Source organism: Chinchilla lanigera, unplaced genomic scaffold, assembly GCF_000276665.1.
Source record: "Chinchilla lanigera isolate Chin_1 unplaced genomic scaffold, ChiLan1.0 scaffold00146, whole genome shotgun sequence".
Taxonomy (NCBI): Eukaryota; Metazoa; Chordata; class Mammalia; order Rodentia; family Chinchillidae; genus Chinchilla; species Chinchilla lanigera.
Genome location: NW_004955547.1, coordinates 1119766 through 1145125, shown reverse-complemented (window position 1 = coordinate 1145125; position 25360 = coordinate 1119766). Strand labels below are relative to the sequence as shown.

The 25360-nt window shown below is 42.7% G+C and overlaps 1 protein-coding gene across 3 annotated transcripts in view; it reads right to left on the bottom strand.

Moving 5' to 3' along the window:
- Dip2b (disco-interacting protein 2 homolog B) overlaps window positions 1-25360 on the bottom strand; it is a gene marked incomplete in the record, with an annotated part of 228430 nt that overhangs the window by 95624 nt on the left and 107446 nt on the right. For all 3 annotated transcript variants that reach the window (XM_013508454.1, XM_013508452.1, XM_013508453.1), the window contains 1 exon segment: window positions 13898-14026. In XM_013508454.1, the coding sequence (XP_013363908.1) occupies window positions 13898-14026 (129 nt within the window).

The window sequence follows — 25360 nt, the reverse complement described above, 5'->3', positions numbered from 1 at the left end:
AACAGTTAATGCTTAACTTTTTGATCAATTTTGCATGCCTATATCTGGTAATCTGAACAACTACTTTGAAGATAACAATATGCAATACAACAATCATTGTTAATTTCCTGTCATCTTGTTTTAAATTTCTGTATTATTTTTATTGTTTTTTTATTCTCTTTAAAAAACATCAAAATTTAGCATGAAACAGTAATTTAAACATTCACTTTTTGGGGGGTGGTACAGGCATTAAACCCAAGGCCTTGCACATGTTAATCACCTGCTCTATCACTGAGCTGTATCTCAGTGGGGTTTTTTTTTCTCTTTAATTTTAAGTTGAGAAACTTAAACTCACTCAGTTTCTCAGGCTGATCTCAAACTTGCGGTTTTCCTGCCTCAGCTACCCAAGTAGTTAGGATTACAGGCATGTGTCACCATATCCAGCTGCTTGTTTATTTTTCTTCACATGTAAGAGAGAAGTTAAAATATTTTCTTTCCAGTTGTCATTTGTCTTCTGACATTTGTCAGTGGCTTTGTGTTGTTGTTTTATACAATGCAAAGTTTTTATCTAAAAAATTTTAATGGGTCAGACGTGGTGGCAAACGCCTATGATACCAACACTCCCTATGATACCAGCACTCAGGAGGCTGAGGCAGGAGGATTACCATTAGTTTGAGGCCAGCCTGGGCTACAAAGTGAGTTCAAGGCCAGTCTGAACTACACAGCGAGATCCCATCTCAAAAAGACAAAAATATAATTAATTAATTTTTTAAATAAAAATAAAATTTTTTCACAGGTCTAGGGATGCGGCTCAATGGTAGAACACCTATCTGTCATGTATAAGGGCCAAGGGTTTGGTCCCCAGAAGGGAGAAGGAAGAGGGAAGGAAGAATGGGGAGAGACGCAGAAAGAGTTTACCTGAGAAAGGTCTCAAATCAACAAGCCAACTTTATACCTCAAAGAACTATGGGGGGAAGAAAAAAAAGAGCCAGGCTTAGTGCACGCCCCTAATTCTAAGGCTTAGGCAGGAAGATCACAAATTCAAGTACAGTCTGGGAGTGGTGGCTCACACCTGTAATCCCAGCACTCGGGAGGCAGAGGCAGAAGGATCCTTGTGAGCTCAAGACCAGCCTGGGCTACAAAGTGAGCTCAAGACCAGCCTGAAATGCATAGCGAGACCATCTCAAAAAGACCAAAAAAATAAAAAAAAAAATTCAAGTACAGCCCGGGCAATGCAGAAGGACCTTGTCTCCAAAAAACGGGGACAAGGGCTGGATACTGCAAAGGCCCTAGGTTTAATTTCCAGTACTGCAAATAATGAATGAATGAATGAATGAATGAACAGAAATCAACAACAGTTGCCTTTTTAAAAAAGATCAATAAAACTGACAAACTCTTAAATCAGATTAATTACAAAGAAAACTCAAGTAACTAAAATAAGGACATACTACAACCGATGTCACAGAAATAAAAAGAACTATGAGACTGCCATGAACAATCATAGACCAACAAATGGGATAAATAAGAAAAAAGCAGCTAAATTTTTAGAAACAATCTACAAAAACTGAACCAGGAAGAAATAAAAAGTCTTATAAATAATGAGACTAAATCAATAAACAAACAAACAAATCAATAAACAAAACCTCCCAACAAATAAGGCCATGCAAGATGGCTTCACTGAAGAACTCTTTCCAAACATTTAACAAAGAATTAACCTCAACTTTTCAAGTTCTTCTAAAACACTAACAAAGACAGGCCACCTCCAAATTTATTTTATGAGGTGAATATTACCAATACCAAAGTCAGACAAAAATACTACAAGAAAACTACAGACCTAGAAAACTACATCCTCAATGAACATCAGTGCAAAAATCCTCATAGACAATAACAAAAACAAAAACTCCTAGTAAACCAAATTAGGCAGCACATTAAAAAGGAATGAATAGGGGCTGGGGATTCAGCTCAGCAGCACAGTGTCTGCCTGGCAAGAGCAAGGTCATGAGTTCGACTCCTGGTACCGGAAAAAAAACCAAAAAACAAACAAACAAAAAAGGAATGAATAAACAATACTTCCGTGATTTAAAAAAAACGCACATGGGGGAGCCATGGGCAGGGAGCACTGGTCTTCCGGCTAGCTAGCTTCCTGCCTCATAGGACCCCAGAGGGAGGGCCCCTGGTACACGGGGAGCCATGCCGTGGTGAGCGCTGTTGCGCCCCGGCCCTTAGGCCGGCCGCCGCCGCTCAATTGACAACTATCATGAAAAAAAAAAAAATAAAAAACACACACATAAAATTAGGAATAGAAGGAAATTGTCTCAACATAAAGCTATAATGAAAACTTCACAGCAAACACACTCAATGGTGAAAAACTGAAAGCTTTACTTCTAATATCAGGAACAAGATAAGAATATCCACTCTCACTCTCACTTATTCTCAAGTTTGTGCTCAAAGTACTACCCTGAGCATTTGACCAAGTAAAAGGAAGATGTAAAGTTATCGCGGGTCACAGATTATGGTCTCATATAGAGAAAGCCCTAGGCATGTATATACATACTCATTCTTTGTCTCTCTAATAAATGAATTCAGGTAAGTTGCAGGCTACAAAATCAACACTCAAGTCAGCTGTTTGCAGCTACTAAAAATTTAGAATCAAAAAAATAAATTAAGAAAACAACCACATTTACAACAGCACCAAAAAGAATAATACAGGATGCTACTGTAGCTTTCAGCACATCCGCATGCTCCAGCCCATTGTCAGTGCCAAAAAGAAGAGGAGGAGGAAGAGGAAGAGGAAGAAAAGAAGAAGAAGAAGAAGAGAAAAATGAGTAACGCAGAAATAAACATAACTGAGGAGGTAAAAGATTTATGCACTGAAAACTGTAAAACACTAAAACAAAGACATAGGAAATAATCTGTGCTCATAAGCTAAAAGACTTGATTTTTTTCTTTTCCTTTTTTTTTTGATTTTGTTTTTTTCCCAGTAACAGGAATCAAACTCATGACCTCGTTTTTTTTTTTTTGTTTTTTTCCCAGTAACAGGAATCAAACTCATGACCTCGCTCTTGCCAGGGAGGCGCTGTGCTGCTGAGCTAAATCCCCAGCCTCCTTGATACTGTTTTCATTTGTTTTTTATACAAAGCATCCACAGATGGGTATCTGGTTTGACAAAATCTACATTACTGAAAGACAAGTAACGATTTGAGCTTCTACTGAATCTGACAAGTTCTTACTGTATCTAGACTATTTAAGAAACATCCATTGAGAAAGAAACAAAAAGTACCACATGCAGATGCTCCTGGCAGAATCTGCTGGGGAACTCCATAATGTGCAGTGGATAACAAAAAACCTAGAGGAAATGCAATTAGCTACTTGGGTGAAACATTTTTCCTATTTGGGGGAAGATGAGGTGACAAAAAGGGGCAGGAATTCAGTCATATATATGATAGGAGCACACATGGGCTTGCGGATTTTCAAACTTGGTGACTGAGCACAAGGTATTCATTTTGTGGAAGAAGAATGCCTTTCTACTTCTACAGAATTCCAGATTTCCTCTTCCTGTGTACACATTTCCATGTGCCACAAGCCCATGTGTGCTCCTTGTCATGCCTTCACATTATGAGTGGTTAATGTAGATTATGCCTGTCTCACTATTAAGCACTCAGAGTTTGTTATTTTAACCAGGAGAATCTAGTATCTTGGTTTGAAACCCAACCTCAGTCTGGTCGTTGGTGTCTGCTCCTCAGCCATCGCATTTTGGGGACAACCTGGGCTCACCCGGAGCAGATTTTCTCCTTGGATAACTCTTTCATGGGCACCTCAGTCCACAGCAAGTCCCGGTCTCACCAGGCTGAAGTGCAGGACCTGCCCGACCCACCCATGTCCACCAGCACCCTCGCTGCTACTCCTGGACACTTACAATGTCTGCATCCTGAGAAAACTACACATTCAATGCAATCTTTTTCAAACCCTAATAGCATTTTTTGCATAAGTAGAAAAAAATCTTAAAATTCATATGTCATCTCAAAGGATTTCAAAAAGTATTATCTTGAGAAAGAAAAAAGCAAGGCTATAGGCTTTATACTCTCTAATTTCAAAATACAAGATGAATCTACAGTAATCAAAAATATTATGATATTGGCTTAAAGACTGACAAACACACCAATGGAACAGAGCACAGAGCCTGAAATCAAGCCCACAAATGGTCAAATATCAAATACCTTAAATGAGGGCGCGAAGACTACACAAGTGGGTTGGAAGCACCTCTTCAATAAATGGTATTATGGGAACTACGTACCTGTAGTTCAAGAGAATGAAGACAAACTTCACCTTACACCACAGACAAAAATTAACTCGAAAGGGCTTATTAAAGATCTACAGGGAAAACTGAAGCTAAACTACTAGGAGAGAACAAAGGAGTGAAGACTCACGATGGAGGAATGGGCAATAGCATTTGGATATGACTCACAAGCACAGGAAACAAGTAACGCAGAAAAATGGGACATCACCAAACTTAAAAACGTCTGCACAGCGAATGAAACAATCAATGTGGAAAGGCAAACTAGAGCCTAGAATACACAGCGACATCCTGTCTCAAAAAACAACCACAAAAAAAAGCTGAATGGTAGTTGCTGGAGGCTGAGAGGAAGGGGAATGGGGAATTGCTGTTCAGTGGTTGTAAAGTTTCAGTCATGGAAAACGAACCGTTCTCAAGGTCTGCAGTACAACACCAGGCCTACAGTCAGAAATTCAGCAGTTAAAACTGTCAAGAGGCTGGCACAGCACTTGCTTTGCATGACCAAGACTCTGTTCTCAATCCCCAAAGTACAAGGAGAAAACAACTTGTGAGGAGAAGCTGGGGCAGAACGGCTCGTGGTCCCAGCTTCTAGAGCAGGAAGTGGCAGGACTCCTGAGACGAGCCTGGCAACATGGCAAGACCTGAGCCTGAGCCCGCTTCCGGTCAACACTTAAGGGGACACATGTATATTCCGCAATACTTTTTTTTTTAAACCATAAAATGTTTTTATGTGGATTCTGAGTTTCAGCTGGAAATCTTTTCTGTAAGATTTTCTACAAACCCAGACCCTAGAAAATGTGTGTTTTCTGTAGGTACTTACAGAGTTGTTTTTGTCACACTTGGATCTCTGATCCATCTGATGTTTACGCATTTATGTGGTATAAGGTGTGAAGCTAATTAACCTTTTTCCAGGTGTTCTAGTTACCTTTTTTAAAAATTTTATTTATGGGACTGAGGCTGAACCTAGGGAACCCAGAGCTACATCTTGAGCCCTTTCTAAAAAAATTTTGCCAGGCCTGGTGGCACACACTTGTAATCCCAGCACTCAGGAGGCTGAGGCAGGAGGATCGCTGCAAATTCGAGACCAGCCTGGGGTACAAAGTGAGCTCAAGGCAGCCTGGACGGCATAGTGAGACCCTGCCTCAAAAAGACAAAAAAAAATATTTTTTTAAAATAAATTTTGACAGGGTCTCAGTAAGTTGCCTGGGCTGGCCTCAGCCTAAGTAGCTATGATTATAGGCATGTGTCACCACAAACTAGCTTACAGCACCATTTATCAAAAACATTTTTGTCCTGCTGTGCAATGCCATCTATGTCACATACTAAATTCCAGGTGTATTTTGGTCCATTTCTTAATGTGTTAATCTATTCCAATGATCTGTACGCCAGTCTGTGTACCATGCTCATTTTAACTCAAGTTTTATGGTACACTTTAACACCTACTAGGTAAAGTCACTCCTATGAGGAGCTTTGCTCAGTGTTTCCCGATCTTCCCCTTTCTTCCTTCTTCCTTTCCTTTTTATTTCTCCCTCTCCAATCCCGGGGTAGAGCCCAGGGCCACTGCACTGAGACACATTCTCAGTTTTTTTTTTTTTTTTATATATTTGTCTTCAGAGTCTCTCTAAGATGCTAAGTTGCCCAGATGGGGCTTGAGGTTGTAAACCCAGAGTGTGTGTTAGGACACCTGAAAAATTTACTGGTGTGTGTGTTAGGACACCTGAAAAACTTTTCCAGATTAACTTCAAAAATACGTTTTCTAGCTCCCTAAATAAACCTGTAATCCAGCTCTGCACACTGAATGCAGAAGGAGAGCCAAATTTTAATCTCATATCTCACACCCCCGCCTTGACATTTCGTTTGCTTATCACATCTACAAGCAAACAGCTGTTCGTGCCACAGGCTGCTCAGGCATCACCTCCTGACCCTGTGTGTGCTCACCGCTATCTCTCTTTGAAGCTGCCTCTGAACCCTGTGTAGAATATGCCCTAAAAAAAAATACAAAACTCCTGTACTTTTTTTGTTTGTGTTTCTCTTGCATCTAGCATCTAACACTCTGGTGTAATCATAGGAGGTCTACAAAAAATACCGGCCAAACCAAACTCAAGTGACCTTTCATGGTAGAAGCATGTTAATATAGAAAGAAAATGAGCCCAGAACATCAGTGGTCAGCCACCTTAGCAAATGAGTGGCAATCAGATGTGGACAGGAAAGTCCACAACTAGGGTGACAGTGAGTTCCTGCAATCAGCTGCCAGCATTTCATCAGAAGAATCCAAACTTACAATAACAATTGCTAAGTACAAAAACTGACTTACGTCAATGATTCAGGACTGTCACTTTAATTTTGTTATTTTTACGTTTATGGTTAACATACAAGAATTTTGTGTATCTTACCACAATGAAGATTATATAACTGCAAAAAAAATCCTAATACAGAGGCTGGGGATTTAGCTCAGCGGCACAGCGCCTGCCTGGCAAACGCAAGGTCGTGAGCTTGATTCCCAGTACCAGAAAACAAAAAACAAAAAACAAAAACAAAATCCTAACACATATAATGCTGCAGTAGAATTTCTTCTTAGAACCACCAACTCGCAAAAGTAATACCAACTCATACCATGGTATTTATTTTTTCAGGACTATGTGCCTATGAATATGCTAATGAGAGCTGGGGATATAGCTCAGCGGCATAGCACCTGTCTGGCAAGCGCGAGGTTGTGAGTTCGATTCCTGGCACCCAAAAACAAAAACCAACATGCTAATGTGTCCAATAATGTTATTAACATTTACAAATATAATGTAAATATCAGATCATATGCTACAAATTACCTTGGTTTTATTAAGTAACTAATTAATACCTTGTATATCTTTCTGTAGAAATAAATCTACTACATTATTTCTTTTAAATCAGCTTTCCTGCCAGACATGGTAGCACATGCCCATAATCCCAGTGCTCAAGGGGCTGAGGCAGGAGGATTGCCGTAAGTTTGAGGCCTGTGTGGGCTATATAGTGAGTCCAAAGACTGCCTGGACTACATAGTGAGACCCCATCTTTAAAAAAAAAAAAAAAAAAAAAAAGAGACAGAGAGAGAAAGAAAAAGAAAAGTTAGCTTTCATCAAATTTTATTGTGCGAATACATTCTGTATTTATTTAATCACTGTATTATTTTAAACAATAAACACAACAAACACCCTTGTATACATTTGTAAATATTTGTATAAAGTAAATTCTTGAGGTAGAATTTTCAGGTTAAAGAGTATACTGTATTAATTTTAAAGTTTTAAAGACACCACAATACAGGTGGATTATTACTAGACCAGACAGCCAGGTATAGTGGTACACGTCTGTAATCTAAGCACTTGGGAGGCTGAGGCAGGAAAATCGCTGCAAGTCTGAGACCAGCCTGGGCTACAAAGTGAATTCAAGGCCAGCCTAAATTGCAGAGCAAAACCCTATCTCAAAAAAGCAAAAGAAAAACACCAAAAAACAAAAAACACACACACAATCACACTGGCAACTTACTTTGGGTTCTGAAATGAAATAATGTTATACTGAATTGGTATTTATTAAGCTATTTTACTGTCCTCAAGGTCTGCTTAGCTGTATCAAGATTGTCATATTTTACTGGATCTCTAATGCTATTTATATGCAACACACCCTGATTTCAGATATGTTAAAATGTCAAAAGAAGAAAGCAGGTTCTCAAATGTCTTGGAAAATAAATGATTAACCAATTATAATTAGAGAAAGTACTTTTTTAATAACAACAAAAGCAAGTCAAATGCTCACTTCATTTATCAAAAACACTACATTTCCAAAAGTATTTTTACATGTGATATCAAACATATGGTAACAAATTTGGCAAAACTAGGAATTATTCACATAAAGGTTTACAATGCTTGTACCATTTAGATAGTTACTACAAAGTATATTCTTCCGTATCACAAAAATTCATAGCTTCAGATCACAGGACAAATCAAACCACTTAACTTTTCTAATATGATACATTTTTGCCTCTACACTGGCGTCAAAAGGAGATAATTCAGGCTTGGTATAAGGGCAGTACACCTGCAATCTCAGCAATTCAGGAAGCTAAGGCTGAAGGATCACAAATTTGAGGCCAACCAGGACAACTCTGGCAAAACCCTGTCCCAAAATAAAAGACAAAAACTGAAGGAAACAGCTCAATCGCAGAGCCTACATGGGTCAAAACAGAAACAGACAAGAAAGGAGATATTTGTAGCATATGAGAAAAGATGCCTATTGATAAGAACAGGCACTCTTCTCCGAATTGGACTCATTCACCAGCTTACAATTAATATTGATCTTGGATAAAGAAATCACTTTGCAAATTCATTCCCCAACTAAAACTGACTTTGCAATTCTCTGTCAGAAGCACATGGAAGCTGGGTATCATTTTCCAACACTAATGTCTCAGCTGAACCAGGTAATACAAATACTTCCTAAAAGTGCTTTTTCTTGTGGCGCATGCCTATAATCCCAGCGCTCAGGAGGCCGAGGCGCAAGGACTGCCATGAGTTCAGGGCCAGCCTGAGCTACACAGCAACCCTGTCTCAAAAATACAGACAGACAGACAGACAGACAATATATACATACATACAAAAAGTCCTTTTTCTACTTTCGCTGTTCTGTTTGGAAGGGCTTAATTTCAAGAGATTAACATCAAAGGAGTTGTCAGAGTGATTTACAGTGACGTAACTTTCCATCTCCACCATTAATTGTGTATTTTATACACTTGGGACTGTACCCGAAGTGTGCAGAAAGGTGCACCATGCCTTGATGCACAAGAAAAAGAGGTGCGACATAAGCAGCGTATCTGAGATGTAAGGCTTCTCTTGTTAGGCACAAAGAATGAATCAAGTCAGAGTTTGTGAGCTCCAAATGAACAGAAGCTCTCACAACTACGTCTGAAACACGAGACACAAAGTCTACTTAGATTTGATTTTGACTGTCTGAAATCCAGGTGTTAATAAGCACCCACCACGTAAGACAGGACTTTTCAAGTACACTCACTGACATTATTATTAAACTTTCTTTTCTTTTCTTTTTGGTTTTTCTCTGGTACCGGGTTAAACTTTCCTATGTACCCATCAGTTTATTCTGAATGCCTGCATTAGCAAATTTTACTAACCACACCCAGGTCAGTGGTGGCAAACCTATGGCATGTGTGCTGCAGTGGGCACACAGAGCCCTCTCTGCCGGCATGTGAGCCAAGTCACCCCAGCAGCGGAGCATCAGTTATTTTTTTCTAAACAAAAACCTCAAGGCCAGGTGTGGTGGCGCACAGCTGTAATGCCAAAACTTGGGAGGGCTGAGGAAGGAGGACAGCTGGGAGTTCGAGACCAGCCTAGGCTACAAAGTGAGTCAAGGCCAGGCTGAACCGCATAGCGAGACCCTGTCTCAAAAAAAGACAAATAAATAAATAAATAAAAATAAACTAAAACCTCAGCATTGAAGTTTAATGCAGTGTTGACGAACATAAGTGCGTGTTGGATTGCACTTTGGGCACTCGGCCTCTAAAAGGTTCGCCATCATTGCTCTAGTTATTAGGTCGCTTTGGCACAGGACAGGTAAATGTAACCCTTCCTATGACTTAGTAACACAGAGATGGAAACCCGGCTCCCACAACGCTCCACAATTTATCTGCTTTTCTTCTGCAGCAGCTGCTGGTTCCAGAGAGACCAGAATTCTCTGAGACTCTCTATTTCTCCAATGTGCTGAGCTTTCATCTGTCAATTAGTTGAGCAATTCCTATACTGAAAAGTGTGGTTTTCACCCAAATCTATGCTTGCATCCTTCTTTTATATCCATCCTCTGACAGGAGAGTATCATAGTATTTGCATAACTTTTGGCATCTTTGGGGTGTTTATTTTTTTCTTTTCTACTTCACCTCTGTTCCCTTTCTGTCCTATTTCTCACTAGTAGAAATAAATACTCAAACCTGACTATTAAATCCTTATCAGTACCCTTGCACCTAACCAGGAGTCTCCACAGCCAGCTGACCAGAATCCGATTCACAGACTGTGTGTTCTGACCATTGCTGTATGCGGAGAGAACTGGCACAGAAGACCACGGGCTGAAGTCCACAGCTGAGTTTGTACAGGTGAAAGTTTAAGCTTTACACTACTAAATGAGCTTGACAAATAAATACATACAGAACCATCTTCCTGGTTCCTCACTAACCCTTTTATTATATGCTGTAATAAACAAATGAACAAAAAGAAAACGGTGGTGGGGATACATACTCCCAGGAGGCAAGAAATGAGCGTAGTAAGGGCCAAAACCCCTCTGGACTGACTAGAACACGCTGCTGCTACCCTTGACCCTGGCCAATTCAGTCACAGGCGGGGGCTTGGCAACAGGAGGAGCTCCTGACAGACTCTGCTGCTTCCCTTCCTGCCGCCTGGAACCTGCTCTCTAATAACCACTTGTACCCCTTTCCTCCAGATACCCGCTTAGCGCTGGGATACAGCGGTGCCAAAGCACACAGTCTGCTGCTAGGGCTGAACTATACAGCAAATGAAAGTCTAATTAGGTCATTGCTCTGCTGAAAGTCTTCAGAAACCCTGAAGACTTGCTTGGTTTCCAAGGACAGGCCTGGTGGCGCACACCTGTAATCCCGGCACTTAGGACACTGAGGCAGGAGGATTTGAGCTCAAGGCCAGCCTGGGCTACACAGTGAGCTCAAGGTCAGCCTGAGCTGCATAGTGAAACCCTGCCTCAAAAAAACAAAACAAAACAAAACAAAACACAATACAATCTGGTTTCCAGTAATCTTTTTAGCCTCTTCTACTTTTTTCTGGCCCTGAACTTTTTTTTTCTTTTGGCAGTACTGAAAATCAAACCCAGGGACTTCACTTTGAGGTATATCCATGGTCCTATTTATTTTGAGGCAGGGTCTCACTAAGTCACTAAATTGTCAAGAGTGGGCTTGAGAGGCCCCCGGAGGGAGGGCCCCCGGCGCACAGGGAGCCATGTAGCCTCGAGCGCTGTTGCGCACCGGCCTTCAGTCTGGCCGCTGCTGCTCAATTGAGAACTATCATGACACAGAGAAACAATGACGCAATTGGCCCACCATGCACCGGCTGCTGATGCCCACCTATGGACGTGTGTGAATCGTTCAAACATGGAAAAAGCCCTGGGAATACATGCTATACAATGGGCCACTCTTGCTCCTGCCACTGGGAACCAGAAAGGTCCAGAGTCAGCAGAGGAGCAGCTGCTGAACAAGGACTCGGAGAACATGAGAATGCAGACTAAGCACGAGGGGTCAGAGGTCCTGTGGACTGGGGTCATGAGAGCCGTTTGGAAGCTGTAAACCAGGAGGACCTTGCACAATACCTGCAGAGACTCCCTGGAAGCCATTCTTCCCCTGACAGTACAGGGCTGTGGTGGAGCTCCAGAGAAGTCTTCAGCAGGATTCCTGCTGCCTGTGCTGACAGTTGGGGAGAGGACACTAACTGGTTGTGGGGTCCCAATGCGATGGGAGGCTGGAGAGAAAACGCTACAAAAAATGGCTTTCGCCACAGACGGCTCACTTGATTTTTGACAACCCTTAGGCTGTAACTACTTGTTAGATCCTTCTTGCATATCTCTGTCTTCCTGAGAAACCACTTCGAAGATACACCATGTATTACAGCAGTCATTGATATTTTCCTACTGATCTATCCATAACTCTATAATGTTTGTATTGTTCCTATCCTATTTCATAAATGGATGTATGTTTATTATTATGTGTTTCCTACAACAACCATTGAGAATAGTTAATGATTATTCAACAGGTCACTCATGTATAGATAGCTCTATTTATTTTCTTTTGAAGATACCTAAGTAGAGTATAACAACTATTGATAATCTCCTACCTCTTTTGTCTGTAACTCACTATTATTTGTCTATTTGTTTTCCTGAGAAACTATCTTGTAGATAACAATATGCAAAACAATAACCATTGATAATTTCCTACCACTTTGTCTGTAATTTGGTAAGCCCCCCCCCCATTATTGTTATCCTTCTTTTACTCTTTAAATTTTTTTTTTTTAAAAAAAAAGAGTGGGCTTGAATTTGCAATCCTCCTGCCTCAGCCTCCCAGAGTACTAGGATTGCTGCTGTGTGCCACCACACTTGGCTAGGCCCTTGCATTCTCAATTCTGGCCATGGTGAACTACTTTTGGGTCTACTTTCTGGTACTATTTTTCCATCTAACTCTGCTCTGTCATGACTCTGCTTAGATGTCTTATTCTCTGAACCACTCTCCCTGGTAACTCAAGATGAGATTAAGTATAAGGGAAAAGTTTTGGGGTGGTGTGCAACCTTCATTTTTTTCCCCTGACTGAACACTAGTGTGTGAAAATAAACATCTAGTAAAATCAGCTCACAGAATGGACGACAAAACTCTACAACTCTGTCTTTTCCTCACTTTCTCGAAAGCAATTTCTGAGAAGATGTGGTCTACCCTCTTTCTTAATTCAAGAAATGAAAACTGGAGATGTAGCTCATTGGGTATGGAACTTTCTTAGAATGCAAGAGGCCCTACATTCAGTTCCTGGCACCATAAATTTTTTTTAAAAGACAAAAAAAAAGAAATGAAAGAAAGGATGGTACGAAAGGGAGGCAAGGTCTGGAGAGAGCAGAGTAAAAGTCATCTCACTTCCGCCACTTAAAGCACAGCACGTGCTGAGAGACCATGCAGAGCAGTGGGTGGTGAACGTGCTCAGAAAGGCACGCAGGCCCCGCATCCCGCTGGGGCTCTGTGACTTGTTTCTCTGCTCATCAGACTGGAACAGCTGGTACTGACAGCTGAGTAGTTTTGTTTTTTGTTTTAGTGAGACAGGGTGTCACTATGTAATCCACACTGGCACTAAACTTGCAGTGATGCTCCTGCCTCAGCCTCCTGACTGCTGGCATTACAGGCCTGTGACACCACACCTGGTGACTGAGTGGGTCTGGACACAGTATAAGCAGGAACACGCTCCCACTGCAATGCATAGCACCTTACCTTTCCCCTCCACCTGGGTACTTTCTGGGTTACAAAAAAATAGAACCACTAATTTAATTAGTTCACCAATTTAAAATTTCATTGTTTTTGTTCCAGCTCCACTGGGTAAGAGACTAGTTAGTCAACAGCTCTACAGCCAGACAGGAAGCATACACGCCTATATTCCTATCTACTTGGGAGGCTGAGGGAAGGTATCACTTAGCCCAAGAATCTGAGACCAGCCTAGGAACAGCAAGACTGTGGTTTCAAACAAATGTCTGCAAACACAGAAGGAGCTGCGCCTTCCAAGAGTCCACTGGGCCTTCCCAGTAAACCCACGTGACCTCAGCTACCACTGATTTATTCACACTGCCTTTCTATTCACACTGCCTTCTTCTTTGGTTTGTTGATGGCAGAAATGGTCTTATTTGCTGCTGCATTGCAAAAAAAATACTGAGCATCTATGATGCAAAGTAGGAACTAAATACATGATCAGTGTATGAAGTAATATGGACCTCTGGTGCCTCTAGGGAAAAAACTAAAGACAACCATTAGAAGCTCTCAGGAAACACACAGTCCCCGCTGCAGTCGGTAAAAACTCTTCCGCTGGTAATTTTGTAGGCCCTTCTCACCTGATCGGTATCGTTCATCCCTGGCTCCTCCAGAGCGAGTCCGATGGTATTTAGAGGGAGCTGAAGTTTGAGCCGCAGCTGGAGCGGGTGTCTGGTTTCTATGTTCTTTCTGCACTGCTGACTCAGTTTCTAGAAAAGGAAATTTGGAAGATGGTTATCCACTCATAACTAACGTCCTCTGAGCACTTTGTCCCTGTAACAGTGAGGCAGGCACTACACCCCACCAATGGTAAAGGGTTGGAGGGCTTTCCTATACACATACAAGCGTGCTGGGAAGACATCCAGGCCGAAAGATATCGTCTGCGTCAGAACTAACAATAGGCTGGCAGGAGAGAAAGACCCAGTGTAAAGTGTACCCTTTACACTTTAAGGGTAAAGTCAAAAGGCTACTCGAAAGACTCCCAGGCCTGGGGGTGACAGGGGCTTGGGCTACAAGCACATGACCCCCTAACTGACACAATGAAGAATGGCCTGAGGAGTTTCAGCTACCATAGCACTAGTCAGTCCAAGTGTACACACAAAACAGGGATTGTCGCGCAAACTGCACTGCAAGTCAAGCCTACCCCTCTTCCTACTGCAGTCACCTATCCAACTGTGGTCCAGCCCCATGCTCTCTGCCTTCCCAGCACCCACTGTCTAATCAAGAATGGGGGATAAGCAAAAGTAAAACAGTTTCCTGCACAACCAAAACTACCTGTTGAATAACCATTTCCCCTTTCTCCCTAGATGCGCTGGCACTCACCACTGTACCCTCCAGCGTCTACTTCAGATGCCTCGCATTTGTTCCCGTGTGCTACTGCAATGTCCTCCAGGTTCGTCCCTGGTATTATACATGGTGGGATTCTCTTCTTTTTTAAGGCATATTTTCAGTTTCTTAAACAACTCAGGCTGGCCTCAAACTCTCTGAGGTCCTTCTCACTCAGCCTCCCCAATGCGGGGATTACACATGTGCGCTGCCACAGCCAGCTAAGGTTAAGGTACTTGTGTTGCTGCACTTGCAGAATTGGGGACTGAATCCAGAGCCTCAAATCAACTAGGCAAGTACTTTTACCACTGAGCGATATCGCTCGCCCTAGATTATTTTTACAGGGTATGTTTAAGGTGGGAAGGAAGAGTGCATTTTAGGATGCTCTCCACTAACGTGTATCCACGGATCTAGAAATGTTTGTTTCTGATGGTTCTTGGTAGCCAAGATTTTTGTTATAAAATTAACTGAGTAGAATATGTTTCAGACACTAAGATTTTTAAATGTCTGAGGTTGTAAATTAAAATTTTAAATCAACCTAAATTTCTCTTGATAATCACTTAACAGGCCTATACTGAATTCACAATATCTTCCATTCTTTTTTTCATATGCTAGTTTTATTAGTTGTGAATAGGGGTCAACAAAGTAAAGCCCATGGACCTAATATGGTTAACTGTCTTGTTTTTCTCAACAGATTTATTGGAACAGCCAGGCTCAGCCTTAAATATCATCTGGTCTTTTACAAAAAAAATTGACTAACCCCTGGCCTATAACAATAAAAGCTAATATTTAAGTGTTTGCTTTGTATGGGGCACTGTGCAAACACTTTTCAGATTTTCTCTTATTTATTTCTCACAACAAACCTATGAAGACAGAACTGTCCTTATCTCCTTTTTCAGAAAAGCGAATAGAGACATGGGTAACTGACTCAAACTCACTCTAATACAGAAGAGCAGACAAGATGCAAACTCACCTATGCCTAATTCTACAGTTAAGAAAAGGACTACATAAAAATCTCAGGTGAGGTGTTGTGGCGCACACCTGTGCTCCCAGCATTCAGGAGGCTGATGCAGGAGGATCACCTCAAGTTCACGGCCAGCCTTGGTTACAAAGTTAAGTTCAAGGCCAGTCTGAACTGCATAGTGAGACCCTGTCTTAACAACCAAAACAAACAAACAACAACCAAACAAGCAAAATCTCCCCAAACTAAACCAGGCATGGTGGCATATGCCTGTAATCCCAGCACTTGGGCGGCTGACTCAAGAGAACTGCCACAAGTTCAAGGAAAGCCTGCACTACACAGTGAGCTCAAAACCAGTCTGAGCTACATTAGTGAGAACCTGTCTCAAAAGACAAAAAGGCAAAGTTCCCCAGACTTTTATCCTTAAAAAGGAATCAGACTGGTACAGGGGTTCACAGCTGTAATCCTAACACTCTGAGAGATGGTAGAGCAGCATGAGCGCAAGTCCAAACACAGCACATGCCAGTTACCCGCTCAGCCACTGTCACTCAAGGAAAAAGAAAAAAAGATTTAGCTCAAAGGCCCTGGGTTCAATTCCCAATACTGCAAGAGAAACAAAAACCTAATAAATTACTGCAGGAACATTTAATGCTTCAAGATTTAGACTTACCAGTTAAGTAGCAGTAAGAAAGGAAAGTCCATAAATACCCAACCATCTGTCAACACGCAAAAAATTCTGCAAAAAGCCCCAAGTACTGCCTTCAGCCACTCATTAGAGAAATTACTTAAAACATATTCTTACTAGCTTTATTATTTATTTACTTATGTTTGTTTGTTTGTTTTGAGATAGGGTCTCGCTATGCAGTTCAGGCCGGCCTTGAACTCACTATTTAGCCCAGGTTGGCCTTGAACTCATGGGATCCTCCTGCCTCAGCCTCTTGAGTGCTGAGATTACAGGCATGCATCACCACACCTGGCTACTCCAGTTAACTGTAAATAGAGAACAAAAAATAGAAGGAGGCTATTTTTATTTCTATGGTGATGTGGTCAGATGATATACATTGAAAGAAAATCAGATTAGTACACGTGAGCTACTGTGCTTATAAATAGGCACAGAGAAAACAGTGTGACATAGACCACAAAGTTTTAAAACACCAACTTTTTTGTTATTTTTGGGTCTTAATGTACCACTGAATGATCAGTTGTTGGTAGATTAAATAAGCAGATCTGTAAGAACAGACAAACCACTCTGTTACGAAACATGGTGTTTCTACAGTAGTTGAAAAAATAGAGTAGGTAATAATCCAAAAGGAGATCAGAATGAGTATGACTATCATTTCAAAAAGGATACAAAAATTTGTGTATTTTTAAAAATATTCTTCCATCACCTTTGCTTCATGTTTTTCAATGCAGTTAATTAGACTAGAAGAGACAATAATGGAGTCTGAGAGTGAAAATTACTGCAAAGAAACGGTAAGCAGGAAAACTAAGAGTTGCCCCACCTGTTTGGGAAAAACCTGTAGAAAATGCACCCTTCCAGTCACGGGCAGCTAGGGTTGGCACAGGTCAGACCTCCAGGCAATGCACAGGACTTCTGAGGAGAGCCAGTGGCCCCGCGACACTCGGCAGCGCGTGCCTCCGCACTGGCACCTGCCACGGAGCCTCAGTGCAACAAAGGAAGTTATTTCCTTCCATTTGTTTGAAGAGGGAAAAACTTTATTACAGACCCCAGCCCTCCCTTCCCCACTGACTGAAAAGGAACAGAAGACAAAAGCCCGCCCACAGGACGCGGGGGGTGACATGGCGGGGTGGCGGGGTGGCAGGAGGCACTGTGGCGCTGCGCTGAGGAGCAGCACGCCCAGTGCGCTGTCCCGACGTGTGCTTGGTTCCCCAGGGAGGTCAGCCCTGCGAGCTGACCAGGCCTCTCCGGGCTCTAGTATTACGACAACTACTTCGTTACAGCCTGTCATAAATGAGGCCAAAATATCAACCTGCAGTTCTATAAGTGGCTGAGAAGTACTTCCAGTGAGTATTGCTCAGGTGTCAAAGCGCAAGGCAACAGCAACAGCCCTGGATGGTGCAATGAATTCTTAGGAACTGAGTACTTAACAGTGAAACCTCCAGCTACTCTCTTTGAAAAAGGAAAAACATGTAGACTCTGTAGACATTCTGGTCTAAGTAAAATAATGTCAGGTGATAAAAGAACACAAACTATGTGCACAATATGATTACAACTATGTATGTACAAGTCTTCACATGCGATTCCGAGGATGAGATGGGATACAAGAGTATTGAGAATGCGGCACCGATGAGTTACTCCAGTTTTATTATTTCACTCTTTTGTTTATAGAAATACTTTTATGTATAAAATCAAAGTAATTTTGAAATGTAGTAAATATAGGTAAGTACTTGAATGGAGGCTCACAGCTTTACCTATGGCATCTCTTTTATAACTTCTAAACCCTACCAGAGAGCCTAAGACAAAGCTGCGCAGCCTGGGGACTCCTGACCTTTCCAACAGTTGGCTGAACAGAGTAACCACTAGAGGTCACTATTATGTTTAAATAGCGACGGTACAAGGTTTAATAACAGCTTTAAAAAACACGTCAGTTTGAAATTCTTCTGTTGCCAGGTGTAGTGGCACACACCTATAATCCCAGCACTCGGGAGGCTGAGGCAGAAGGATCGCTGTGAGTTCAAGGCCAGCGTGGGCTACAAAGTGAGTTCAAGGCCAGTGTGAATTACACAGCAAGACCCTGTCTCAAAAAGCAAACAAATAAAAATTCTTCTGAACACTAAGTAGTCCTTATCAATGATGAACACGGATACAATTTACTGTTATCTGGCAGAAAGATTCAGTACAGTCGTATGTGTTTCCATTGTTCAATGTTCAGTTAACAATGATAACCTGGAAAAGAAATGGGTATTTACTGGTATAAAACTACACAAAATTTCCATTCAGGAGGACAGGAGAAAACCAATTCAGCTTATCTTTCAACTCTGCTTATGATTTAACAGGTCACTGTACCTGTAAGGGCAATACAGTGAAGCAAGATGACCTCTGAGAACTAAGACCATAATGCCTAAACTTGTTAGGGCTAAGTAGAGCAGATAATCTCACTAGTGCTGCTGCTGGCTCCAGAGAAGGAGCGCATTAAAACCAGTGACCACTGTATGGTACGTGTTGAGAAGGAAAAAGACAAGGCTCTCTGAACCCGCATAATGGTGAGTTTCATTTATACTAAGGTCTCAGGAAAGATGTAAATCTGTTGTTCTGCTGTGCAGTGGGGAACAGTCAATCTTGTGGGGAGTCTTCCCTGAGAGGCTAAGGCCTCTGTGAACCACTGGGGCGAGCCTTCCTTGGATGAGCAGGTGATTACCACATTCCCGCCAGCTGGAACCAGCACCGTGCGCGGCTGTCCCGGCAGGTGGCTTGCACCATCGTGGTGCACAGCCGCCAGGCAATGAGACATATGAATTATGGCTCCCTCGGGAATGTGCTAACATCACCTCTGGGAAAAGGAGGAATGGAAGTGCTGCTGGCGTCTGGAAAAGAGGCCACCCACCTGACTCCTGAGAGTGGGCTCTGGAGTCAAGGGGGTTGGAGTCCCTGGCCTGTGAAGAGGTGGGCACTGAAACAGACCCTGACCCAACGCGTTCTAGGCCACTTGACATCAGGAAAATGGCTGTGCATGAGGCAAAGAAGCTAAACGCCAGGAGCTACGCTCTGAGGGCGTAAGAAGGGTGACCTGTGCGCCATGCAGAAGGGGCTCCTTCAGACGCACCCGGGCAGACATGGACGCGGGCTCTCCGCACCGGCCACACAGGGAGGACCCGTTTGCAGAAGCAGCCTTGCAGGGCTCTTCCCAGTGTGGCTGGACCACCGCTCCTCTTACACTGCCTGTATTGTTGGGGTTTCTCAGACAACTAAGGAGGAAAAAGAATCCCCAAGAAGAGCTCAGATTTTCTTCTGATAAAATACATGGGGGCACATATCACCACAATGCGTGCTCTAATTCACAGCAGTTCTAACGCTACCCAAATCTAGCAAGGAAGGGCAGAACCGGGACTGGAAACAAAAATTCCACATTCTTTCCATTATGCTATAAGCTTCACTTGGGAAGGAATTTTTAAATCAGAATGATAGATAAAAGAAACTGAATTCCATTCCCCACACCCTACCCAAAGAGGCACACTGCTTAACTAATGTTCATAGCTGGAAATGTGCTCTAGTACTCCAGCATTCCAAAATGTCCTTCCTGATTTCTCTCTTTCTCTCTGTTATGGCCCCCAAAGCCTCATACTGTCCTAGGTGGGGCTTCTTCAGAGGTGGCTGGATCTGGAGTGTGTGATGCTGGGATTACAGTGTGCGTACTAAATCAGCCCACTGATTGGTCTGGCACTGCCCTAATCCCGGTACGCTAGATACAATATAAAAGGGGCAGAAAGACCTGTTAACGCCCCTCTCTTGCTTGCTTGGTTACCTTCTGACTGCCATGAGCTGTTTCTCCTCTGCAAAGCCCCCCTGCCTTGCAGTCAGCCAATTATGGACTGAAAACCTCCACAAACTGTGAGCTAAATAAACCTTTCCCCTTTTAACTTGGGGTGTTGGGTATTGTGTCTCAGCAACGAGAAAAGTAACTAAGTCATTCAGTCATTCTCTCTCACTCTCTCCCTCACCCACCCTCCCTCTCTCTCTGTCTCTGAGACAGGATCTCATCAAGCTGCCCTTGCTGCCCTGATCTTGTGATTCTCCTCCCGAGTCTCACTAGTAGCTGGGCAACAGGTGTGCACCACCATGCTGTTATCCCTGAGGTTACGACTGGCTTAAAGGGGGTCCCTCTGGATTTCTGCAGCATTTCAGACTCTCTCACGGTGCTTACTCTACTCCCTCCTCAGGGATCGTCTGTGTAGCTGTCTAATCCCTCCTGCTGTAGGTAAGTGACTAAGGTCAAAGCGTAGTCTTCTCACCTTGTATTTCCTGTGGTAATTGCCCCTCACCAACCTTTCACATTGCCGGCACCTAATATTTTGGTTAAAACAAATCATTAAGATCTTGTATGTTGCCTCACCTCAGCTAGTGACAGTGTACCATGGAGAAAAATAAAGAAAAAAATGAAGAGATACCCATTTTTAAAATATAGGTAAATACTGGGGTTTTTTTTGCACTGGGAATCAAAGTCAGGACCTTGCACTTGTCAGGTAGGTGCTTGTGCCGTTGAGCTATATTCCTGGCCACTGGGGTTTTTGTTTTGGCTTTGATTTTTTGAGATAGGGTCTTTCTATATAGTCCAGGCTGGCCTTGAACCCATGGCAAACCTCCTGCTTCAGCCAACACACCTCATTAATATGGTTAAATATTAACCTAAAAATTCTGCTTACCTATGTATCTCTAAGTCACACAAATTTCAGACTCATAATTATTGCTTCCACGGCACACATCTCTAATCATAGCACCCAGGAGGCTGAGGCAGGAGGATCACAAATTTAAGCCCAGCCTGGGGAACTTAAGACACCCTGTATCAAAGTTTTTTAAATACTAAAAAAAAAGACGAGGGCTATAGCTCAGCACAAAGACCCTGGGTTTGTCCCCAATATCATAAATAAATAAATAAATAAATAAATTTATAAAAACTATTTTCATATTACTTACACGAAAGCCTCTTCTCAAGAGGCTTTATTAAGGGACGGGAGAGAAACAAGGTTTCCCTTGCTCAGTTCAGCTCAGTCATACACACACGGACACAGCCTTAAAGGCAGAACTGAATTTACAACTGTGATGAAAGTGCGGAGAGCAGCGGGGCAGCAGCCCTGTACTCACACACACTTGGACACTGATGCGAAAACAGCCCCTAGGAAAACAGCAGGTGGCTGAAATGAAAGGAAACCCACAGGTCACTAGAAATTCTCCCAGGACACACACCTAACAATCACCACAGAGATGATATCTTATCTAAAAAGGCCATGGTTGAGGGCCTTAGGAAAAACGCCGTGGAAACCTACTGGACACAAAGGTGAAACTCCATGAAATGGGAGATAAACACAGTTACATGATATGAAAGGATCATGGGGATGGGGTGAGAATTGGATCAAGGATGAAGGAAGAGAAACACATACACAAAGATCAGAAATAATCCCAAAGGCACTAACACGGACTGGAATGACCTCACCACCGCCATCACAAACAGAAGCTGCAGTGGAGCCTGAGGCGAAAGACTCAGGCCCCAAGGGAAGACCGTGCCACGGGACAGAGGCAGAGCATGCCCGGCTCCTCTCGACCTGGCCAGAGAAAGGTGGCCTCCCAGTTTCAACAATTACACTGGGCTATTCGGCCTGCTCCTGAACAGCCAAAATAAGGTACCAAGACCTCTGAGATCTTTTACGTTGACATAAATTACCTTCGTGCAAATCCTGAACCATCCTTACATAGAAGTGCTAGGATAAAGAACTGCAACTGAATAAGGCAGAGTGCTTCTGTCTACGCCTTCTCCTTCCCAAGATGCCACCAGGATGATAATGAAGGCCTGTAACGGAACAATCGGCTCAGATGGACACAGGAAGAGTGGACACAGGAAGAGCTGACACAAGGAGCCAGCTCTACAAAAAGACAGAACTGCTAAATGAACTCTGGAAGAAAAGAGTCCTATAACGAGGGAATGTAACCATAATAACCCACATGGCTTGGTTCTGAGTAATGTTCGCATAACTGTAACAAACATGGCACGCTGACGTAACGGCACGTACACAGCACACGGCCCACGGCCCACGTACTGCTGGGAAACATGACAGAAACGTTAAAGGGGAAAAGCAGGCGTCTAGGAGAAACCTCTGTGATCAAGCGAGAGAGAGAGAAGAGAAAAAGACTGTAAGACACTGATCATTTTTTTAAAGACTGGGTCTCACTAAGTCACTACATTGCTCAGGCTGGGCTCAAACTTGTGATCCTCCTGCTTCCACCTCCTGAGTGCTGGGACTGCAGATGTGCAACACCACACCCACGCTTCCTTTTTTCCACTCCCCCATCTTCCTTCCATTTGTTTGAGATAGGGTCTCACTATGTCATTCAGGCTGGCCTTGAACTCAATTTGTAGCCCAGTCTGGCCTTAAACACATGGTGAACCCCCTGCCTCAGCCTCCCAAGTGCTGGGATTACAAGTGTGCGCCACCACACCCAGCATCAATTCTTACTGGGGGAGGGGCGCGGCGGGGGGAGGGGAGTAGTGTCAAAATACAAATTGAGAGAATTTACTACTAACATCCTTACCTAATTATTAAAGAACGTACTGAGGGAGAAAGTGAACTAAGAAGGACTAAGATAATATAAAAAAGAATAGCAGCTGGACATGGTGATACTCCTGCTACCCCTAGCATTCTGGGAGGCTGAAGCAGGAGGATCATAAATTTAAACCCAGCCTGGGTAATTTAGAAGCTTATTGAGACCCTGTCTCAAAATAAAATTTTTTTAAAATGTAAAGGCTTAGGGATATAGGTCAGGGCAAAGGCTCTCAGCTCAATCCCCAGTAGTACCAAAAAAAAAAAAAAAAAAAAGAACAAAGAAATAGTTCTTAACTATCATCAACCCCGGAGTCCAAAGCACTAGTAACTGGCAATGTGGCCAATAGGCAGTGCGAACATAAGCCAAGAAGGGGTGGCACTCGAAGCTGAGACACTCTACAGCCGTGTGTTGTCGGGGAGAGAATTCGATGACCAACGACAGTAAGTACAGATAAGAAAGCCTTAGGGTGCTCCTTGTGCAGGGCAGGCACCCGCTCTACCATACCCTCTGCTTCAGAGATACAATTTTTGAATGTATCTAGTAACAGCTTTATAACAAAGAAAAGCCAAACTTAATAGAATTATAGGTGAAACTGATAATTATTATGGTCACAGTACAGGTTTTCAACATATTTCTTTTAGATCTGGATGGGTGTTTGAGACAAGATTTCGCTATGTAGTCCAGGCTGGCCTTGAATTTGTAGCAATCCTCCTGCCTCAGCCTCCCTGAGTGCTCGGATTATAGGCATGCACCTCTATACCTGGCTTACTTCTTGAAGAACTGATAGATCAAAAGTAAAAATAAACTGGGTATGGTGGTACATACCTTCAATCCCAGCACTCAGGAGGCTGAGGCAGGAGGATCGTTGCAAGTTCGAGGCCAGCCAGAGCTACAAAGTGAGCTCAAGGCCAGCCTGAATTGCATAGTGAGAGTCCGTCTCAAAAAGATAAAAAAAAAAAAGTAAAAATAGAGAAGACCCAAACAATAAGATGAACTAGTCTGAGCTAGAATCATCAAGTAGATCACAAAGAGATGAGTTATAGAAATTTAACCAAAGTTTAGGCATGCCTTAACAAATAACAAAAGACTTCATTTTTGCCTTTAAGATATAAGCAGAAATGTTAAATATGCAGTTAGTACAGGCATGTTCTGAGCGTGATGCAGTTAAGAAACACTTAGCAAAGAAGGCAATCTCAGCATACAACTCAGAAAATATAGAAAAAGGACAAAAGAGTAAACAGAAAGAGAAGAAATAAATACATAAAGGACCCAGTCAGAAAACAGAGATACACTAAAAAAGGTCAATAAAGCCCAAAGCTTTTTCTTTGAAAAGATAAATTTCTGGAAAGACAGATCCAGAAGGGGAGGGAGTGTGCACGAGAGAGAGAGAGAGAGAGAGAGAGAGAGAGAGAGAGAGAGAGAGACAGACAGACAGACAGACAGACAGACAGACAGAGAGAGACAGACAGACAGACAGACAGAGAGAGACAGACAGACAGACAGAGACAGAGAGAGACAGAGAGAGAGAGACAAGACAGAGACAGAGACAGAGACAAACAGAGACAGACAGAGACAGAGAGAGAGGGAAGGAGGGAAAGGGAGAGAGAAAGGGAGAGTGAGAGAGAGAGAGACAGAAAGCTGCTTCAAAGTCTGGCGGCAGGATTAAAATGTGTCAGGCTCATGTACCAAACACCCAAAATGAAAACAGTCATGTGGGGCCGGGGATGTCGCTCAGTGGCACAAGCGCCTGCCTGGCAAGTGCAAGGTCCTGAGTTTGATTCCCGGTACCACAAAAAAAAAGAAAGAAAACAGTCATGCATCACAACCATGCACTAATAAATTAAAAATTTTAAAACAGAGTACCATGAATTACTTAAATCTGAACATGTATACAATCCTGAAAAAATTAAATGTACCAAAACTGGCTCAGGAAGAAACAGAAAACTGATCATGTGGTGACTCACAAGAGATGGGGACAGTAAGGACAACCGTAAATTAAATCTCTTAGGAAGTTCAACCTACTGACCGACATGAAGAGAAAAACGAGAAAAGCAGTGCTGTCGTGGTGGGGGTCTTGGTGTGTGTGTGAGGGATGGGTGCGTGGTGGGAGCGTGGCTGGTTTAATCTTGGTTCTGTTGAAATAGAGATACCTTAAGATATGTAAGTGAAGATGTTAAATAGGGACAGGTGCTTATGAGCCATATGCCTTAAACACTGTATTTGGAAGGTGTCCGGATTCAAATGATAATTAAAGCCACAAGTATGGCCAAAAATAATCTAGCAAGGCAGAACACTGGTTCTCAAAGTGTGCTCCCTGGACCAGCAGTATTACCCGAGAACTTGACCGATGCAGATTTTCAGGCCCCTACCCCAGATCTACTAACCAGAAGTCAGGAAAATGAGGGCCCCCGGCTGCCTGAACAAGCCCACCAGTGATTCTAATGTGGGATACAATGTGAGAACCGCTGACAGTAAGAAGTC